Source organism: Myotis daubentonii, chromosome 10, assembly GCF_963259705.1.
Source record: "Myotis daubentonii chromosome 10, mMyoDau2.1, whole genome shotgun sequence".
Lineage (NCBI taxonomy): Eukaryota > Metazoa > Chordata > Mammalia > Chiroptera > Vespertilionidae > Myotis > Myotis daubentonii.
The window spans coordinates 66,904,671-66,925,675 of record NC_081849.1 but is presented as its reverse complement, the minus strand read 5'-3'; the positions used below and the strand labels follow the sequence as shown (position 1 = coordinate 66,925,675).

At 46.9% G+C, this 21,005-nt stretch overlaps 2 protein-coding genes across 8 annotated transcripts in view; both read left to right on the top strand.

Moving 5' to 3' along the window:
* Positions 1 to 12: 12 nt before the first annotated feature.
* Positions 13 to 7,314, top strand: GGCT (gamma-glutamylcyclotransferase). 2 transcript variants are annotated; one of them, XM_059712683.1, is made up of 4 exons: positions 13 to 575; positions 4,560 to 4,705; positions 5,887 to 6,022; positions 7,052 to 7,314. In XM_059712683.1, exons 1-4 carry the CDS (start codon positions 153 to 155, stop codon positions 7,193 to 7,195), a joined length of 849 nt encoding a protein of 282 aa, XP_059568666.1. In that variant the 5' UTR covers positions 13 to 152; the 3' UTR covers positions 7,196 to 7,314. The 2 variants fall into 2 exon arrangements, with proteins under 2 accessions (XP_059568666.1, XP_059568667.1); XM_059712684.1 differs by lacking the exon at positions 5,887 to 6,022 and having other exon boundaries at positions 7,052 to 7,109.
* Positions 7,315 to 12,421: 5,107 nt separating this feature from the next.
* Positions 12,422 to 21,005, top strand: part of NOD1 (nucleotide binding oligomerization domain containing 1) — a 29,732-nt gene continuing 21,148 nt past the window's right edge. For 3 of the 6 annotated variants that reach the window (XR_009454791.1, XR_009454792.1, XM_059712677.1), the window contains exon 1: positions 12,422 to 12,573. The gene's annotated coding sequence lies outside the window, so the exon portion shown is untranslated. The other 3 variants (XM_059712680.1, XM_059712679.1, XM_059712681.1) reach the window with 3 other exon arrangements.

Genomic DNA, 21,005 nt, shown 5'->3' with positions numbered 1-21,005 from the left:
CCCACGCCCGAGAGGGAGAAACCTGGTGCTGACCCGCGCCGCGACCGCCGAACCGAGCCCACGCGACCTGACCTGACTCCGCGTAGCGCCCGACCGCTCGCCAATCAGAGGCGGCCTTGACCACGGAGGCGGGACAAGAGAAGGCGTGTCCAATGAGGAACCAGACCCCGGTCGCCGCCGGACTGAGCATTTCCGAGTCCAAGAGGAAAGTGGATCGCGGGCGGTGGGTCTGGCCAATCAGCAGGGGCGACTGGCATCGTTGGGACCGACAGCCAATCAGAAGAGCGCTCGCTCCCGAATCGCCCGGCCCACACTTCCCACCTTTCTCCGTAACTCCGGGGGCGGCGGCCGCTGAACTGGGGTCGTCCGGGGCCGCGCTGCTGTCGCGTCCTCTCCTCCGACCCCTGCTGCGGACGCGGGGCGCCTGGCCGGTCATGGCGAGCTCGGGCTGCGAGGACTTGCGGGGCCAGGAGGAGGAGAGCTTTCTGTACTTCGCCTATGGCAGCAACCTGCTGACCGAGCGGATCCAACTCCGAAACCCCTCGGCCGCGTTCTGCTGCGTGGCCCGCCTGCAGGTCAGTGCTCCCCGCCCGGCCCCTGCGACGTGGTGACCACCCCACGGACCAGGGAGCCGGGCACGCAGCTCTAACCCGTAAGATTATGGCTTATCTTTACGACGTGCCTCCTGGGCAAGCCCTCCTCGCCCGCACGGCCCGTGCTGGCCCCCTACTGAGCGCTGCCACCCCAGCAACGGTGCCCCCAGGGAACCTGCCCCCAGGCCGCGGTGGCTCCCTCCTGTCCTCCTATCCTTCCCACAAGATGCTCATTCTGCCCAGCTCCGGCCGCCTCTCGCCCACTGACTTAGGGGCATCCTCACAGAACACACTCCGTTCAGACCTCGGAGCAACTGTCTCTGACCCAGGTCAGGGAATCCGCTGCCTTCTGTTCTGTGAGTATCTTTGCTGCCGGACTTGACACCTGGTGTTGTAAAAAATGCGTGTTCCTGTCTTTCGTCATCCCTCACCGCCCCCCCCCCCCCAGCCCCCCAAACCGGAGAGGCCCTGAACGCTGGAACCATGTCTTATTCCTCCTAAGGGCTGTGCTCCGTCAAGTGGCTGGATGAACCGGTGCCCACCTGGGTAAAACTCATGCTCTTCAGCTCAGTCCATTCATTCCTTTTTTCCCAGCACTTACCTGGAGACACAGAGATGATTGCATAGAGCTGGCTGCTTTGAGGACCTTCCAGGCTATGGGAGAAGCACGTGGACAAATTATGTTACGAAACCTTTTGGCGTGTTGAACTCGATCATCAGGGTTCTTAGTTGCATGTTTTCCCAGCACTTAACCTGGAGACACAGAGATGATTGCGTAGAGCTGGCTGCTTTGAGGACCTTCCAGGCTATGGGAGAAGCACGTGGACAAATTATGTTACGAAACCTTTTGGCGTGTTGAACTCGACAAACACGGCCTCTGCTGTGATCATCTGGGTTCTTAGTTGCATGTTTTCCCAGCACTTAACCTGGAGACACAGAGATGATTGAGTAGCGCTGGCTGCTTTGAGGACCTTCCAGGCTATAGGAGAAGCACACAGACAAATTATGTCACAAAACCATTTTGCTTGTTGAGCTCGACAAACAGGGCCTCTGCCGTCATCATCAGGGTTCTTAGTTGCAAGCAACAGAAAGTGGCTGATTTAGGCAGGAAAAAGAGTGCATTGAAAGGCTGTTGGAGAGCTTACAGAGTGACCAGGAAGTTGGGACCACAAAGCTGACAAAACAGGCAGGCGTAAAGGGAGGCATGGCATTGGTAATACAGCCAGCGTCACAGACAGGAGCAGCCCGGGAGGCCAGGGCTGCACCCCTGCTGAACTGGGGAGACGTGGGCACTGCCTCATGCAGTGCCAGCACCATCTGTGCTGGACCCTGCCTGCCGCTGTCACTACACCCCTGCAGATCCTGAAACTCAGATGTGGCCGCCACCACCAGAGTGGAATTTTTGCTGTCCTTGGGCATAATTAAGATTCGGGGAAGGAGGAGGGGGTGCTGTCCAGGTTGGCTAGATCTTGGTCACGTGCCCAAGCAAAGCTGGGAGAACCAACTTCTGGCGTTCAAAGCTTCAAAACTGGGAGTTGAGCTCTGGCACTCTCTACCCGCTCCCCCACATGCATAAGGTAGGGAGTCCCCCAAATGTGGGAAAGAAGTTCAGATACTTTGTAGTTGAGATGATGAGGGGAGCTATCAAGAAAATGATTATCCAGTTACAGGTGTGGTTAGTCTTAAAACGGAGACGAGTTTTACCCTTGTCTCATTTTTGTTGTGAACCTAAAACTGCTCTAAAAAAGTGGCCTTTTAAAAAAATTATTATTAAGGAGACATACAAGGTGCTATAAGAGTGTATGACATGGAGACCTGACCTAACCGGAATGCTCAGTAAAGCTCTTCTTGAAAATGTGATTGCTTAAGCCAAGACCTGAATGATCAGGGGAGGGAAGAAACAAACAAGGAATGGTGTGTGCAAAAGACCTCACTCAGGAGAGAAGCTGGGTCCCCCAGCTGGTGAGGCTGGAGCTGAGTGTGTGAAGGAGATACAGCATGAGGGCTGCAGAGGTAGGGAAGGGCCACGTTGCAGGACCACAGGTCAAAGAAGACTGGTTTTATCTTGAGAGCAGAAGACCCACCGTGGAATTTAAGCAAAGGAACGATCAGATTTACATCTTTAATTTACCTCTTCTGGTTGCTGTGGGAGATGGATTGGAAGGGGTAGGGGTGGCAATAGGGGTTGTGGGGAGCCCAGTTAAAAAGCTCCATACTAAAGATGATGGCACCTTGAGTGGGCGCAGTGGAGGATAGGTGGGTCTGGGGGATATTTAGGGAGTAACAGTGTCATCATCTGCCCAAGGACAGCAGAAACACCTTGTTTGGGGGATATTTAGGAGGTAACTGTCAACAGTGATTGATGATGAAGGCAGAAAGAGATAATAGGGATGACTAAGGTTGTTGGTGCAATAACAGGGTGGGTGATGTTTTTAAAGAGGAGAATCAGGTTTGGGAGGGGAAATCAACCTCGGTTTGCATGTACTAAATTTGAGATGCTAGTTTTACATCCAAGTGAGCAGAACAATATTAATGAACATTTATAAAGTACTCGGAATGTACTAGGCTTGCTTTAAGCATTTTAAAGCCCAGAGAGAGATTTGGGTTGGATTAAAAGATGATTGGAATATTAGATATTTGAAGTTATTGGAGGGTTGAGATTGTCTTGAGCAGACTACTGAATGCACAGAGAAAAGGGCCTAAACTGAACCCTTAGGCACCCCAACATTTAAAGACCAGGTAGTCGAGGAGGAGTTGGCAAAGGTAATTGAGATCAAGGAACAACCTGAAAGTCAGGAAGGAAGCAGATCAAGACAGGGTTGTTTAACTGTGTCAGAAGCAGCTGAGAACTGGAACAAGATGAAGCATGAAAATTGTCTCTTGCATTTAGCAATAGACAACCAGTTCCTAGTGTGGTGGTAATTTTTATCAGATCTTTTGATGGGACACTTGGTCCTAGAATATCCAGGATACCAGTTGAAGGTACTGGTCACTGAAAAAACCTTTTTCCTAAAATGTCTGAGAAGGTTTTTAAGAAAATAAAGGATAAAATATAAACCTTAGACTTATTATTGAGCCCATCCTTTTTCACTTTATCATTAAGGGAACTAATTTCTGGAAAGATGGGAAGCAATCTTCCTAGATCAAACAGCCAAGTAAGGACTTTTCATCTTCCCCAGGACTGTGCCTTCTCTGTGAGGGAAGAAGCTAAACTGGAAACCTGGCTCCATTACTTATTAGTCATGAGACCTTAGGCAAGTTGCCTAATCTTTGTAAGCCACAGTTTTTCTTGCTGTGAAATGGGTATAATAAGGTTATTAGGCAAGATACAAATGAGAGTCCATATAAAGCTCATAGCACGGTACGTATATAGAACCCAGTAATTTTCCAGTGTGTTAGTTGCTTTTATGATAATTATAGATATATTAGTACAGTTTATGAATATTAGATTAGTGTTCATATGTATACAAATTACCCTCAAATGCCAGCTCCCTTAGGGCAAACATAGTGATATATACTAGTCAATGCTCCTTACATCCATAAAAGTAGAAATATTATAACCCCTATGTAGCTTTCACCCAGTTTCAATAATTATGTACACTGTGATTGCTTCTAAGTTAAAAATCTATCTGTAAGTAGGCTGGGAAGTAATTTTCAAAAATGAAAATAGTTGTTAAGGCATTGGGATTATGGGATTTTTCTTCCCTCTTAAACCTTTTGTTTATGGTAAGATACTGTACCTATTCAGTATACATTTCATTTTTAAAGAAGAATATGAAAAATACATACAGTCCTTGAGATCTGGATTTTTGTTTATCTTTCTATTTTCCACAGCTTCTTACACATAGAAGGAACTCAAAGTTTATATTTTAATTGCATAAAGTTCAAGGTAAATCTTTTTTTTCTTTTTTGAGGAAATTTTGGTTCAAGAGAATATTGATCATGTCACTTTGGTTTTCTTTGTAGGATTTTAAGCTTGACTTTGGCAATTTCCAAGGCAAAACAAGTGAAACTTGGCATGGAGGTATAGCCACCATTTTTCAAAGTCCTGGCGATGAAGTGTGGGGAGTAGTATGGAAAATGAACAAAAGCAATTTAAGTTCTCTGGATAAGTAGGTGGCTTCTAATTATAAGTTAAAATAATTACAAATTCTGAAAGTGGGTCATATGCAAGGATGTGTATCTTTATGTGTTGGTTTTTCAAAACCATATACTACAGACATATTCTTTACACTTTAGAGTTAATAGAAAAGGTATAATGTGCATTTCCTAAAAAGAAAAGCCTAGAAGGTCACACTTTCTGATTGAGATTTGGGGGTGACATGTGTAAACCCTTCTGTAAAAGATGGAAGTCCTTATTTTCATTCTGTTTGCTTATATAAATCTTCGTAGTTTCATATGGTGAAAAAGCATGAAGATTTTTTAAATTGTCACACATATTTATTGATTTCGGAAGTAGTCGTTTTAGAGCCATTTTTTAAAAACTAATTTACAGTGGCAGTTGAATCAGTAAAAAGAAAGAATAATTTGTGAAAACTTCTAACTTAAAGCATTCTAGGAATGCTTTAATACTTTTATATATATATATATATATTATTGATTTTTTACAGAGAGGAAGGGAGAGGGATAGAGAGTTAGAAACATTGATGAGAGAGAAACATCGATCAGCTGCCTCCTGCACGCCCCCTACTGGGGATGTGCCCGCAACCAAGGTACATGCCCTTGACCGGAATCGAACCTGGGACCCTTGAGTCCGCAGGCCTACGCTCTATCCACTGAGCCAAACCAGTCAGGGGGCTTTAATACTTTTTATAACTAAAATTCCCATGAGTTGTGAGGCAGAGTATTTAGTACAGAGGAAGTTGGCAGAAATGAGTAGATTTGCAAAGAGCAGATTATCTGACCCGCGTTGTGCTTCACTCACCTGTGAACGAGGAAGCCATCAACTGCTCTGCTCTGGCTGGATACCCTCCTGCTGTCAGCACACAGTCCACTTTGTGTAGCCGAGAGACTGATGTCTCGGGGATATACAGATGAAAATAGCTACATTGAAGCATGTTTTTACATAAAATAAATATAGAGATCTGTTAGAAGTATAACAAATAATAGTAAACCTAGGGTTTTCTAATGAAAATGCCGAGTTTACTTTGGATGTGGTAGGATTATACAATATGTTCTACTATATCCCAAAATACAGAGGGAGCAAATACATCCATAGATAGTTAAATTCTTAATCCAGTAAACTAATTTGGCTAAGACAAGTATGATTAAAACTTGGCTGTTCTGGTTTCAGGCAAGAAGGGGTTAATAGTGGAACATATGCCCCAATGGAAATTAATGTTTACACTCAAGAAGGAAAAAAAATAACCTGTCGAAGTTACCAGATGAGAAATTATGAGAGCGCTCCCCCTTCACCCCAGTATAAAAAGGTAAGCTACTTACTAAGATTTTGGGTGATGCCTCTTAATTTTCACTGAACTAATCTAAAGAATATCTTGTTTTTTAAAAATTTTATGTGTTTTAAATTCTACATGAACAATTCATTTTAATAAAAAATTTTAAATACAAAAATGATAGTTATTTACCTAAAATACAATATTCAGATTTATTTGTAATGATAGAACTATATTCCTAAAACTTTATTTTAAAACGCTGTTAGAAATATGTATAATTCATAATTCTAGACACATATTTTCTTCCTATATGTGGGCTTTTGTAATCGATTTTCTCTCCACAAAACATGAACACCAAAATGCATTGGGAAAAATATATATTTCCTACTGCTGAAATGTTTTCCATCCCTAGATAGAAAAAAAAAAAAAAAAGGCACACTGCCTTTCAGGAAACCACTCCCCACAAGCACAGGGAAAAAAATGTGGGTAGAGACCTCCACATCCCTTTTCAGAAACCCCAAGTTAGGAATTGTTAGCAGGCCCAGTCAGGACACGGCACCCAGAGGGGTGGCCCAGTTCCAGGCCAGCTCTGGAATTTCCCAGTAAGGAACCTAGCAGATTAGCCTGGTGTAGATCTGAAAAGTACCACTGAATACGGTTGCCCTTTACTTCCTCATGTCTAATTCATCGGTAGACTAGACTCTGGGAGTCAATGAAAACTGCTCCCTGTAAACTTTAATTTTTTTTAAGAAGAGTTTTTTCTTAAAAGATTATACATAGTCTATAAATAAGTTTTTTGTCTTAATATAAAAGTACTTTGTCATACTACTGAGTAGAGTTGATATTCCATTAGGGCCTAGCAGGTGGCTTTGAAAATTCCCTGCACTTTCATCCTTATTGTGAAAGAAGTGACCATATCTCCATTTTGTTCTAGAATTATTTATTCTAGAGTTACTCTAAAATTATCTGAAAGCTAATATTTCATGCTTTGATACTGCAGATAAAGCTGTGGTATACTAAGTTAAATACTAAAAGAGGTATTTTTATTTATTTTACTATTTCTAGGTCATTTGCATGGGCGCCAAAGAGAATGGTTTGCCCCTGGAGTATCAAAAGAAGTTAAATGCAATAGAGCCAAATGACTACAGAGGAAAGGTCTCGGAAGAAATTGAAGACATTATCAAAAGCAAGGAAACAAACACTCATTAGAACATAAATAGACTATACCTATGGATATTTTCTCTATGTGCTCATTTAATATATTTTTAATATTTGGAACAGGGATCTGGGATACCTCTATGTTTAATATATTTTCAACAGTGCTCTGAGGGGATATCTCTGAGTGGTTCCTTGTTTTTGGACTATAAAAAGAAACTGGGTTCAGAGTTAGGCAGTTGCAAAGGGGACCATGAGGCACTGGAATGCATGGTAAATGGATGTGGGTCTTTCTGTAAACACTTTTCTGTGAAGTTATTTTCTTGAGTGGATCTGAAGTGTATTCTTGCTCTGTGACAAAGAATAGATTTTCAACTTAATGACGGTGCTGGTGAATCGCTCTGTTCTGGAAATGTTTTTGTTTTATCAGCTTCATAAGAGCAAGCAAGCTGCAAAAACAGTTGATAATAAAAATTTTTTAAATTTAAAAGCTGCCACACTCTTCCTCAAGGAATACATGCATGTGTGGTTTATCCTACATTCCCCACTAAAGTACTGCATTTCATTTTGTTAGAGATTCCAATCATCAAACATAGTAGGTCTGCCCTTGGCCATATGCAGTCTCTGTGGTTAGAGGATTATTGCACAGACTCTGGAACCAGACATCACTCTCCAGCTGGGAGACTTTGGGTTATTTGACCCTGTGCCTCGGTTTCCTTGCCTGTAGAGTGGGGACAGCCAAAACACTTATGTCTTAGGATTGTTTTGAGGAGTAAATATATGTAATGAGCTTAGAATAGAACCTGGCATATATTAAGTATTAGCATCATTCTGGTTCTTATTGAAGAATTAAGCTTGTACAGGGCCACCCTTGGAATGGGATTTTAAAGTAGAAGAAGCAAGATCAGGAGGAAAAAGTGTTTTCTCGAAGATACAATTAATTCTTGGCTTAGAAAGAAATGGTCACCTTCTTAACATTTATTAACTGAATAAATGGAGAAAAGAAGAGTCATGAATAAAGCAATCCTGGTTATAAAAAGCTATCCTCTGTCTCAGAAATGTAGGGAGCTGGACCTCCAAACAGGTTCCTGGAATGTGAGTGAACTAGCTGCAGGAGCATAAAATAAAGATTCAGTGTATTCTCCTGGGAAAAATGACCAAAGGACTTTCAGCTACAGCTATGATTCTACAGTGACACTGAGCCATAGCCTGCAGGTGAGACCATGTTTCTTAGCTGTTAATACCTCACTAGTTTCAAGTATACCCTCCAATATTCTCTTTTCCTCCAGTTCTCAACTCCTCCAAAGAAGACCAAGTTTGTCACTGACCTGCTAATACAGTTATGGTAATAACAGTGAGCAGAGCTCAGTTTTGCTTAGATACTAAAAATCAAATATTCTAATGATCTAGCTCACCTAAAATTATAACTTTTGGAAAAAAAATTAAAACACTAGCAATATATATGGTGACTTTGACTTCTTGGAAGATAGAGTAGACATACTCTTTCCTAATCCTTTAGTTACATACCGCTAAAATCCCTGAACATTCTATACAAAACAAACAGAAGACTGAAAGCTGGAGAGAAGGCAGACTAGCCAGGGATCTCAGGACCCAAGGCATGACATGATACTGAATTCCCTGGGTTTTCTTTTGCTTCACACATCTCACTGAGACTTGTAGCCGAAGAAGCCAGTAATTCCAAAGCACCAATGAGCACAAACAAAAAATGACAACAGTAATAATAAAACCTGCTGTGTCTAGCAAAATGAGTAGGAAACAATCTAGCAAGACAAAACTTTTAGAGAATAAATGCTTTAATCCAAGCAAACCCCAGAAAAATTGTGGACCCCTGACCTCTAGCCAGCAAAGGTCAAGAGGGAACCTAGAATTCTACCCTCACCAGGCTGTATCAAGGTACCCTCACCAGTCCCTGGCCATCACTATCAGGTTGGTGTCAGAAAAGCCACCAGCAGTAATGAGTCCCACCTCCCACCCCTCCTCCCCATAATGACTTCAACATAGTGCTGGAAGTTTTAACCAGTGCAAAAAGGCGAGAAAAGAAAATGAAAGGCATACAGGTTGGAAAGCAATAAATGAAACAGTCCCTATTTATAGATGACATGATTGTCTATGTAGGAAATACCTAAGAATCTACCAAAAGTATCTCTTAGAACCAATAAATGAGTTCAGCAAGGTCACACACACCATACAAGATAAACATACAAACATCAATGGCTATTTCATATAAAAGGAATCATTCAATATGTGAATCATTTAACTTCTTTTGATACTTGATGTCTGGCTTCTTTCACTTAATGTCCTTGAGGTTCACCAACATTTAGCATAAATCACTTCATTCTTTTTTTTTAAAGTATATTTTTATTGATTTCAGAGAGGGAGAGGGAGAGAGAGAAACATCAATGATGAGAGAGAATCATTGATTGGCTGCCTCCTGCACGCCCCACACTGGGGATCGAGTCTGCAACCCAGGCAGGTGACCTGACCAGGAATCGAACCGAAGCCTCCACTGAGCCACGCTGGCCAGGCAACACTTCATTCTTTTTTATGGTTGTATTCATTGTATGAGTATACTACAATTTATCCATCCAACTATTGATCACTTATATGTTTGAAGGTGGGAATATAAAATGGTACAGCTACTCTGGAAAATAGTTTGACAGTTTAAGAAACTAAACATGCAACTACCCAGTTTGACTCCTGGGTATTTTCATTCCTAGAGAAATGAAAACTTATGTTCACATAAAAACCTGTACATGAATGTCTATAGCAGCTTTATTCATAATAGCCCCAAACTGGAAATAACCCAGATGTCCTTCAACATGTGAACAGTTAAGCGATCTGTGTGGTAATACTGTGAAATGCTACTTGCTCATCAATAAAAAGGGAAGGACTATTGATCCATGCAATGACCTGGATGAATCTCCAGAGAATTACCCTGAGTGAATAAAAAAACAATCCCCAAATGTTACGTACTGTATGCTTCCATTTACATAACATTCTTGAAATGACAAGTTATAGAAATGGAGAACAGATTAGTGGTTGCCCGTGGTTGAAGAGGGGGTGGTGTGATATAAAAGGAGAACATGAGGGATCTTTGTAGTGATGCAAATATTCTGTATCCTAACTGTGTCAGCGCCTCACATGCTGGATGTGATATTGCAAGATGTTACCAGTAAGGGTACATGGATCTCTCTGCATTATTTCTGAAAGCTGCATGCCAATTTATAATTATCTCAAAGTTTAACTACAAAAATTAACTACATATGCCTTTTTTTAAAAATGATGGAACCAACAAAGAACAGGAGACTTAAAAATGACCAAGAAAACTAGAAATGGAACCAGAAGATTCTTAGAAAGCAAATATATTATTGTTGAAGTTAAATACTCAAATGAACGGTATATTGATTTCCTATTGCTGCTGTAACAAGTTGCCACAAATTTAGTAACTTAAGACAAAACAAATTTATTATCTTCCAGTTCTGGAGGTCAGAAGTCTAAAAGGGTCTCCCTATGGCAGTGATGGCAAACCTTTTGAGCTCGGCGTGTCAGCATTTTGAAAAACCTTAACTCTGTTGCCGTGTCACATATAGAAATTTTTTGATATTTGCAACCATAGTAAACAAAGATTTATATTTTTGATATTTTATACATTTAAATGCCATTTAACAAAGAAAAATCAACCAAAAAAATGAGTTCGCGTGTCACCTCTGACACGTGTGTCAGAGGTTCGCCATCACTGCCCTAAGGCTAAAATCAAAGTGCCAGCAGGACGGCGCTCCTTCTGGAGGCTCTGTGGGAGAGTGTTTCCTCTACTTTTCCAGCTTCCAGAAGCCACACTCATTCCTTGGCTCATAGCCCCATTCCTCCTCCATCAAAGCCAGCAACATCAGGCCACATCCTGCTCAGGCTGCCATCTCTGGTTCTTCTGTCTCCCTCTTCCCCTTATAAGAGTTTTGTGATTACATTCTGCCCACATACAAACAATCCATGATCATCTTCCCATCTCAAGGTCAGCGCCCTTCCTCATCCCACCTGCTACCTTACTTCTCCGTTGCCACATTCACAGGTTCCAGGTATAAGAGGTGGACCTCATGGAGGAGGTGGAGGGACTACTCTGCCTATCCCAGGCAGGTTAAACAGCAAATTCAAATGGTCACAAAATAATTAATGAAAAACAGAACGGAAGAATTTACTCAGAATGCAATAAAACAGGATATGGGGGGGGGGGGGGGGGGGATGAGAGTTAAAAAGACCTGGAAAATAAAATGCAGAATCCTAGAGGTTCAAACAAGGGTAAACTGAAGGAATTAGTATCTTTAGCATCTTTTCAGTGCTTAGAAGTTTGCACAATGTATCCTATCCATTTTACTTTTGCCAAGTTTCACTTCTGAGTTATGAACATTCTTTCCCAGAAGGCAGCCTTTGATGGGAATGCCAGTATTCATGAGCATGCGTGGTCCCATAATTGAATGCATTTTTGTGTGAATAAGTGACAATTTTTTACAGCATCCCTATGCCTAATGTAGACTTTCCCCATTTCAAAAGTTTACAATATTTTTATGGGGAAATTTATTATGTTAAGGATTCCTTTACAAGTCATTACAGCATAACGTACAGAATATAAAATGTACACCACCACGAGCTGATTTAAGGACAGGAAGAAAAGCTTAGATTTTTAAAAGTGTAACTCCAAGTGTGTGCTCTGTCTTTTAAAAGTTTGCTTACTTTGAGCTCGGATTCATCGGAGAGCATGTGTCACATTTTAACAAGTTTCGCCGTCTGGAGGCAGCTGGAAGAGGGCGCAGGGGGGTAACCCGTGGAGGAAAGGGCTTGACTGTGGGTGGTGATGGCACGATGCAGTGTGCAGGTGAATACTTGTAGAGGTGCACACTTGAAAACTGTGTGGTTTTATTCACCAATGTCATCCCACTAAATTCAATTGGGGAAAAAAAGTTTCACTGTCGTGCCCAGGCGTTGCCTCTAGTTGCAGCTGCTGGGTTGGCACTTTTAGGGTGACGGCCCTGGGCTCGCAGCGGCCTTGGCCCAGCTGGAGCGACAGTCCCCCTGTCCCCCCTAGGCGGGCCCTCGGGCCTGCCCCTCGCCCCTCGCCCCAGCGTGGCCTGACCACCCGGGCTCCGCAGGGGAGCGCCCCAGGGGCTGCCCCAGGCCACCTTCTGCGCCGCGCTCCGAGCCGCCCGCTTTCCTGCGCCCCCGCCCCGCAGCCCCGCCAGGCCCGCCCCCGCGCGGCCGGCCCCTCCCGCAGCTGCCAGGGGGCGCGGCCGCCGCTGCCTCCCCCACTTCCCGGTCTGGGCGGCCGGGCGGCGGCTCCCGCCCTGCTCCCCTCCGCTGCCGGCCTCGCCCGGTCCTCCGCGCCCGGCCCGCGCGCCCCGCTCTGCAAACCTGGCGGCCACGTAAGTCCCAGCGCGGGGGCGGGTGTTCGCGGGCAGACGTCTCCGGGGTCCTGGGCGCAGGGCGGCGGGGTCCCGCGTGCGGGCGGAACGCAGAGCGCAGAGCGGCTCCCGGAGCGCTCCCAGGGCACAGGGCGGAGAAACCGGGAGTGAGGAACGCGGGGAAAGTCCGGAGGCATGAACCGGAGCCTCAGCGGAGTGGTTTGTCCCACGCTGGTCTGGCCGGGGCTGCTCAGCCCTGCCTGCACCTTAGAATCTCCTGGGCGCTTTGAAAATCCAGATGCCAGGGCCGCACCCCAGCCTTGGCGTCGTTGAAACTCCCCGGTGATTCCAACGTGCAGCCAGGCAGGGCTTCCCCCCGGCTTCCTGCGCAGAAAAGAAGGGGTGTGTTCCAAAGGCTCCAGCTATTCAGCCTTTGCGCACATGGTGAAAAACAGGAGGAATGCGGTTACGTTGCCCACTTGCTCTGCCTTCCGGGAAATGCCTCAGTTGTTGGCATTTCACATTTAGCTGGGGAAACCAGTAAACCCGTGGCCTGACAACTTCTAGGTTTCCTGCTTTAGGGATGAAGCTTGCCACAGGTCCGTGCGGCTAAAAGTACACCTAAGATTTACCATGTCCAGGGAACCATGATCTACCATGGATTTTAGGAGCGCACAGGATGGACCCGCCTCACCCTGGGGTAGGTCCTGGGGGCACATAGCTGTGATCCCACCAAGCAGTGCCTCTGGACAAGAGACAGGCTTCTACCGAACATGCGGGCCAGATAAGAAAGGTGGATTGAAAACAAACACCACCTGAGACCTAAGAGAAGCGTGGACTTCCAAAGGGTCTGTGAAGTAGGTTTTATTTTTGTGGAAAGGAGAAATACGTTTAAGCTTTGGAGCGCATCAAATTTGAACCCAGATTCAGAATCTGCCACATGTGACATGTGACCATGGGCAAGTTATCTGACTCTCAGAGCCCCTGTTTTCTTACCTGAACAGTGAGGGTTAACATTGTACCTGTCCCTGTGCTCACATAGTTAAATGAGAAACTGTGTATCAGATGTCACATGAGCTGCCTGCAGGGTCTCAGATGTGCTGGCAGCGTCCTTAGACCACATCCAGGCTGTTGGTGTTTTGCTCCGGACTCTGGGCCTAGGAACAATGAATTCTTGGAAGACCAAAAACAGTCAGGAATTTGGGGAGGAGGGGACCCACATCCGACAATTGTCAATGACGGCATTCCAGCTGAGTATTTCACCCTGGTATCCACTCCATCTGCCACTGATGATCACTTGGATAGTAACAGCAGCCCTGTTAAGTCATTAGAAATACAGTGACATAATATAGGTGTAAGTTCAAGTGTTTTTACAGTATATGTGCAATCACGATATTTAATTGAAGAATATCAAATTCTTGTCTCTTTTTATCCAAATAAATGAGTTCAATATTTCTTCAAAATCTAAGACATAAGCCTGGGATTAGAGGTTTAAGTTACCAGTTTCCTTATGATTCTTCTTTTTAGGGGGGATTTTAGGCAAGATGAAATTAGAAAAACTAAAATTTTTACCTGTACTAAACTTTTGTTGTGCAGAAGCTATAAGTATTTTGCAGGCTTCTGGAAGTCCTGTTTTTCTTTATCTTCTGGGCAAAGTCAGTTGTGTCTCACACCAAGGGCCTCCTTTCATCCGCACGCAGAGTCTGAACTGCTTTGGAGGAAAACTCTGGCACCTCAAATGCTCACTGAGGGCAAGTGTTTTTCCCAAACCTGACTCTTGTACTGAGGAGTGAGTAGTCACTGGCATTTCCATTAATTGGTGGTTTTTACCCAGTGCTAGGAAGCAAGACTTCCTGGCTTGAATTCTTAGTCTTGTGTTTTATCCAGGACTGCCCCAGACCAGACTGTGGGCCGAGATTACAGAGCAGAGTCGGCCAAGGCAAACTTGCTGCCACCCCCCTCCCTTTTGCCATCCTTCCAGCCTCTGGAGCCAGGGAGCCAGCCGGACGGGGGATGCTGTCACTCTGAGGGTGGCCTGGCCCTCTGATGGGGCAGAGTGCCCTAGCAAGAAATGTGCTTCTTTAGCGTCAGCAAGGCTGTTTTGTGTTACACGTCATTAAAACCAATAGGGTATCTTTAGTAAACTGAGTAGACTGCCACTTTGGAATTTGTTTTCCTAAATAGTAATGTTCCTATCCTGTATAATAAAAGCCTAATATGCTAAGTGTCCAGTCAACTGGTCGGCTGTTCAGCCAATCAAAGCATAATATGCTAATGATATGCTAAGGCACTCAACCACTCACTATGACTTGCACTGGCCACTAGGGGGAAGACAGTCGACCGGTCGACCAGTTGCTATGATGTGCACTGACCACCAGGGGGCAGACACTCCAACCGGTAGGTTAGCTTGCTGCTGGGGTCCAGCCAATCGGGACTGAGCTAGATGGGCCGGACACGCCCTGGAGCCCTCCCATGATCCCTCCCCGGCTGGCCAACCTCCCATGTCCCTCCCCAACCCTGATCATGCACCGGTGGGGTCCCTTGGCCTGGCCTGCGCCTTCTCACAATCCAGGACCCCTGGAGGGATGTCAGAGAGCCGGTTTCAGCCCCATCCTGCAGGCCAGGCTAAAGGACCACACTGGTGCACGAATTCGTGCACCGGGCTTCTAGTAAGTTATAGCAAACTGTAGTTTAAAGAGCTAATAAGTAGGTCAGCATGAAGGCCCACATAATTGCAAAGGGAGCACCCGGATAGCACCAGGTTTTGGTTGGTTCATGTTTTGATAAAACATGAAGTCGCCACTGTGATATCTTTGTTTCGGGATGCGGATATCCCTGGCCCGTCCATGTGTTCGCACCACCATAGAGGTTGGGGCAGTAAAGATGTAGTGACTGGTAGGTGTTTTCAGAGCCACGTGTAACTGGGTAGGGCAGTCACATATTGCTGAGGGAAATGCTTCCATGGAAGAAGAAGATCTGTGAACAGATGATGATTTACTTGAGAAAATATTTGGGTGGTTCTAATTCCCAAAAGATAAAAGTCTAGTGACTCAGAACGTCCTGTGATTTGTTTTAGCCCACTTCCCAATTGCTATCTCAGATCCTCAACCCAAACTTTGTAGAAGGAAATGGATAGAAAACTAGGCTTTTATGGGGGGAGAGCTTGACTCCTTACAATCCAGGACAATAGATGGGTCCCCGGATGGAGAGGGCCGTTCCTGGATTTTATTGAACAAGGCCAGGGTCTTACATGTCATGTGAACTCAGGCACATTGATGATTTCAAGTGGAGATAAAAGATCTATAACAAAATACCAGACAGGCCGGCCTTTCGTGGAAGAAACCATGGGTTTCGGTGTCAGAACTGGGACCAAGCCCCTGCTTTATTCCCTAAATTATGGTGTGACCTCAGCCAACATATTTCACTGTTCCAGCCCCTTGTCCTCCTTTGTAAAATAGTTACACTAATTCTTTCCTTAGAGCAGTTTTGAGTATTTAATGAAATAATCGGTGTAAAGTGTTTAGCACACCAACCAGCTTTCAGTAAATGGCCATTATTATGTTAATAATGGTTATGATGACTCCTTGGGTTCAGGGGCTCGTCTTGCCATCTCCTGGTTATGTTGCTTTTAAATAAGGTACTTAATCCTCATGAGCCCCGGTTTCTATCTGTAAAATGGGGCTAACTCTACCCATCTGGAAGGTTGGTGTGAGGCTCGAAAGGAAGTAAATGGTGATGCAGCTGACCTGGTAGACCCTGGATAAGAATGGCCAACACTTACACGACTTACTGTGTACAGCATTGCTCCAAAGGCTTTAGGTTTGGGGCTTTTTTTTTTTCTCTCTCTCTCTCTCATTTAATCTTTCCAACAATCCTATGCAGTAGCTATCATTTTCCCCATTTTACAGATGGGACAACTGAGGCACAATGAGGCTAACCAACTAGCCCCAAGTCACCGGACAGCAAGTGCTGCTCCCAGGATTTGAAACAGGCTCCCATTTGCTAGGCACTGAAGCGGCGCTCAGGGAGTCCCCCAGCCTCTGCGCTCAGCTCCTGTCACTGACTGGCAGGCGTGCTTATTGATGCGCTTTGTAGAGCTGTTTCTGGACACAGGGCCCCACTTCCAAAGAGCTTCCTGTTTATGAATCCACCCAGATTTGCAACTTTTAACCTCAGCCGTTGCTTACACTGGATGAGCTAATAGCCGCTGGGTGGGGTAGGGTGGGGGAACCTGATACTGGCATCAACTGATGTTATGAAAGTGGATTATGATGTTTATTCTCAGATAAATGTCATTTGAAATAAAACGTACCTTCCCCCAGAAAGGTGTGTGGGGTATTTGGGAAGACAGAAACTGGGGTTGGCAGTTCCCGGGACGGGGCTCAGATGGGCACAACAGCATTTAAACACCATCCCATCAGAGGTGCGGGGGACTTTTCCACGCACACTCGCCACCTTTTAAAAAGTCCCTTGCTCATCACCCTCTTCCTTACACCCCAGTGCTCACCGGGGAACTTGCATACACTTGAAAGGTACAGGGTTTAGAGGAAAAAATTCTTTATTTGGGGCTTTCAGGGCACAGAAAAAACCTCCGAATGGCGAGGGGCCGAGAACCCACGGAGCGTGCCCGCTGGTGTGGAGGGGCCCACACGCCCCGTTCCCCCTCGCTCCTGGGAAGTCGTTGTCAGGTCACAGAGTGAGAGGCAGCGGCAGGTCGGGTGTGTCTCGGCTGGCTGGGCGGCCTGCTCCTACCACAGCACCCCACGGGGCGGTCCAGGCCCACGGTGTGCCACCTCGGGAGAACTTGGCATCTTCCCAACCTCTCAGTGCCCCTTGGAGCTGCCCCGGCACGTCACAGGTACCCTCTGGCCAAGCTGCGGGGTCCTCTGTGTCCCAGACCGTTTCCTGAGTGCGGACACACACACAAGTGGGGAGAATCAGTTTCGGGCTCAGCGTCTCGGCCAGCAATCAGCAGAGTGTTTATGTACCCAAGGCCAAGTTCACCGCCAGCCTCTGAGGTGACTAATGTATGTTGTTCTTGCGGAGTGCCTTTCACTTGAGAAACCTCAGACACGCTCTGTGTCGGTCCTCAGTGCGATCTCCGGATGTCCCCTGGCTTCCGGGCCTGTGGCCGTGCAGCCCTTTCCTCCGCAGAAGCACTTACATCCACTTACAGAGCTCCAGACCGGATCTGGTTCCAAGCGCGGCCGTCTGTCTTCATTAAGGTGTCTGTATTCTCCGGTCCCTCAGAGATGAGTACCACCAAGCAGGGTGTTTTTGGAGCTTTGGTTTTCAAAACCTGACAACCCCAGGAAAATGGCAGTCAACAAGGACATAGCAGCCCCGGAAGGCACTGTGTGAGCCACTGTCCCAGAGCAGGAGGGCTTCCGTGCCAGGACGGTGCTCTGGAAGTTGAGAGCTGGGCTCTGGGCAAACTTGTTAAACTTGGAGCAGTGAAACGACTGGGGCCTGCACATCGGAAATTATCCAGGAGTAAACTCAGTAAATTAAGTAAACCCTCCCTGAGAGCCTACGAGCTCTGGAAACCTACAGATTCCTTGGCGGGCACCGACGAGGCACCTGCCGTGGCAGTGCCCTGTGCCAGGTTCGTTCAGTTGACCCTTTTTTATCTGGCTTCCTCCGCATCTCTGCTGGAGATACAGTGACTAGCCAGCTGGATGCTGTCCCTCATAGTCAAATGCTGGGCCTCAACAATGAAGCAGACGGACGTCCTGGCCTAGACCACCTGCTCCTTGCTCGTGCCAAGTGCATGCAATGTGACCGCGCTGTTCTGAGGGCCGTGTGTGTATTCACTCATGAATCAATCCCCACGGGGTCCCACGAGGTAGGCGCTGTTATTCTCTGCATTTTGCGGGTAAGAGCACTGAAGCCCAGGAGGGTGCTGTCATTTGTGCAAATCACACAGCAGGTGATTGGAACCGGGTCTCCTGGTCCTAGAGTCTTTGTCCTCACTGCCACCACCCATCGGTGAGAAGGGGGAATTTAGGAAAGAAAGTACCACATCCTCTGAGAAGGGGGGGATAAAGTGTCCTGGGAGCTTCCAGCGGGAGAGAGAGGCTGAGGGAGGCACAGGGTGAGGTAGAGTCCCTGTCCGTGCCCCCTTCCCATCGGCCTCTCTGCTGGGGGTGAGGGAGGGGGGTATGACACCCTCAGCTGCTGAGGGAGCTCCTCTAACCAGAGGGAAGCAGAAGAAGCACTTGAGACCTGGGCTCCAGCTCTAGTTGATCCAGACAGGCCTCGGCCCTTCCCAGGCCTCAGTTTCCTCGTCTCTGAAATGGGGGTGTTGGGCAGCACTCCGTTCTATTCCAGAAGTCTGTGGTTTTGGCAGACTAGGGCGGGGCTGGCCTGCATGCACTCAGCAGAGTTTATTGACCAGAAAGACATGCTTGGCTCTGAGAAATGAGCCAGGCACGTGGCTTCCCAGAAGGCCCGGCAGCTGGGAAAGGCTGTCTGTGTTCTGTCAGTGTCTGGCCCCGTCGGCTCTGTGTGCCTTTCTTTGTAGTCAGGGTGACAGCGTCTGTGTCCGGAGTGCAGGCTATCCGGTACGTTAAGAAGAGAGAAAAGGAGACAGAGAGATGGAGGGAGAGAGCGGGGAGGCAGAGCAAAAAGGAGAGGAGAGATTGAGAGAGACTTCGAATCTGCTTGGAAATTCTGAGGAATTAAGTGCTTTCAGATACTTCAAGAAAATGAGTGTTAATGGAGCTTAAAAGCTTCAAATAATAACTGTAGCCTCATCCATCTGCTAACTTTTCTCCGGAGGGCACTCTTCGTTTCTGGTATGGCAGAGGCATACGGACCTGGACTTGTGTTCCAGGTGAAGAGATGGAAAACAAAACAAGGAAAAGGAATAGATTAAAAAAAGAAAATCCCACAAAAGACAAAAGCCAACCAGGAGAGACAGGGTTCCCTGAAGAATGGTGGCTCAGTTTGTTGGGTCTCTGGAGCCTGGGAGCATAAGTGAGCTGATGTTGGGGTGGGCTGTGCAGCAGGGAAAGCAGGACCCACTCGAGGTGATCCACGGTGCGACGTGTCCTGTGTGCAGCTCTGTCCGTGCTGCGTGGCGTGTGCCCACGGCTAGCTTCCTGGTCGATTGCCAGGGGGCAGCTGGCGAGTGGGGAGGCCGTGCTGTTCCCCTCACCACTTTGTCCTTGAATATCCAAGTGGTTCCTGGCAACACACAGGGTGTCACTATCTTCTTCATGGCAAACGGTCTGAGGAGGCTGTGAGGAGAGTCGGAAACGACCCTTGACATCCGGGAGAAGGGTTGGCAGGTCTGGGTGACCTGGAGACTATGTCCCTCAGCAGTGGGCGACCTTGACCCACCACTGGAGTGTTAGGGGCTATTGGGACTCTCTGGATGTCTCAAGTTCAAGTTCCCTAAAAGACAAGGGCTCTACTCACCTCTCCCTTCCACTACAGAGGGCTCCAGGGGGACAAGGCAGCCGAGGTAGAGCTATGGATGCCCTGGCCCTCTCCGTCCATTTCTCATCCATCGCCTATGCTCACCACACTGTCTGCCCTGCCGGACTGTAAACCCTGTGAGCGCAGGGAGGGAGCTTCTTAACCTCTGTGTGCCTCAGTTTCCTGGTTTGTAAACCAACAGGACCAGTGACCACCTACGGCTATCCTAAGGACGGAGTGATTGAAGATTAAATGAGGTGAGAGTTACTGAGTATTTGCTGTAGGCCAGCCCTGATCTAGGCACCTGGTGAATATTTTTTTTTTAAATATATTTTATTGATTTTTTATAGAGAGGAAGAGAGAGAGATAGAGAGTTAGAAACATCGATGAGAGAGAAACATCGATCAGCTGCCTCCTGCACATCCCCCACTGGGGAAGTGCCCACAACCCAGGTACATGCCCTTGACCGGAATCGAACCCGGGACCCCTCAGTCCGCAGGCCGACACTCCATCCACTGAGCCAAACCGGTCGGCACACCTGGTGAATATTAACTTAGTCCTTACAGGAACCCTTGGAGGTAGGGATTCTCATTGTGAGGAAACTGAGGCACGGGGAGGATGGTTAACTGGCTGATGAGCTGGGCCGATGTAGAGACCAGTGTTATCCTGCCTCTCCCAGCGAGAGGAGCATTAGACCCGTGCTGGGCCCAGCAGCACGCTTACTCGGTGTGAGCTCCGATCACTCTGTGCCCTGCTGGGGTCCCCTAGCAACACAGCCCTCAGGAGAGGGTGGCAGGGCCCACCACCTCCTGGAGGCTCCCCAGCACCCAGGCCCGCCTGCCTCGGTCCCCTTGGTGACAGCATCTTGTCGTGTGATTGGCAGCTGGCGAAGGCTCTCAGGTTTGCCTTGGTGGCTCAGGCAGGCAGGGCCTGGCCAAGGAAGGTGCTACCATTGAGCATCATTTGATCCTCCGTTTGGCGCATGGGATTTCCCAGTTGCGGGGCTTTCACAGAGCAAGGGCTGGTGGGTG

Excerpts from the sequence above, each read along its gene's own strand:
- GGCT (XM_059712683.1), top strand. The coding sequence starts at position 153 with ATGAGGAACCAGACCCCGGTCGCCGCCGGACTGAGCATTTCCGAGTCC. Across the intron at positions 576-4,559 it reads GCTGCGTGGCCCGCCTGCAG|GATTTTAAGCTTGACTTTGG; the intron begins GTCAGTGCTCCC and ends TTTTCTTTGTAG. Across the intron at positions 4,706-5,886 it reads AATTTAAGTTCTCTGGATAA|GCAAGAAGGGGTTAATAGTG; the intron begins GTAGGTGGCTTC and ends TTCTGGTTTCAG.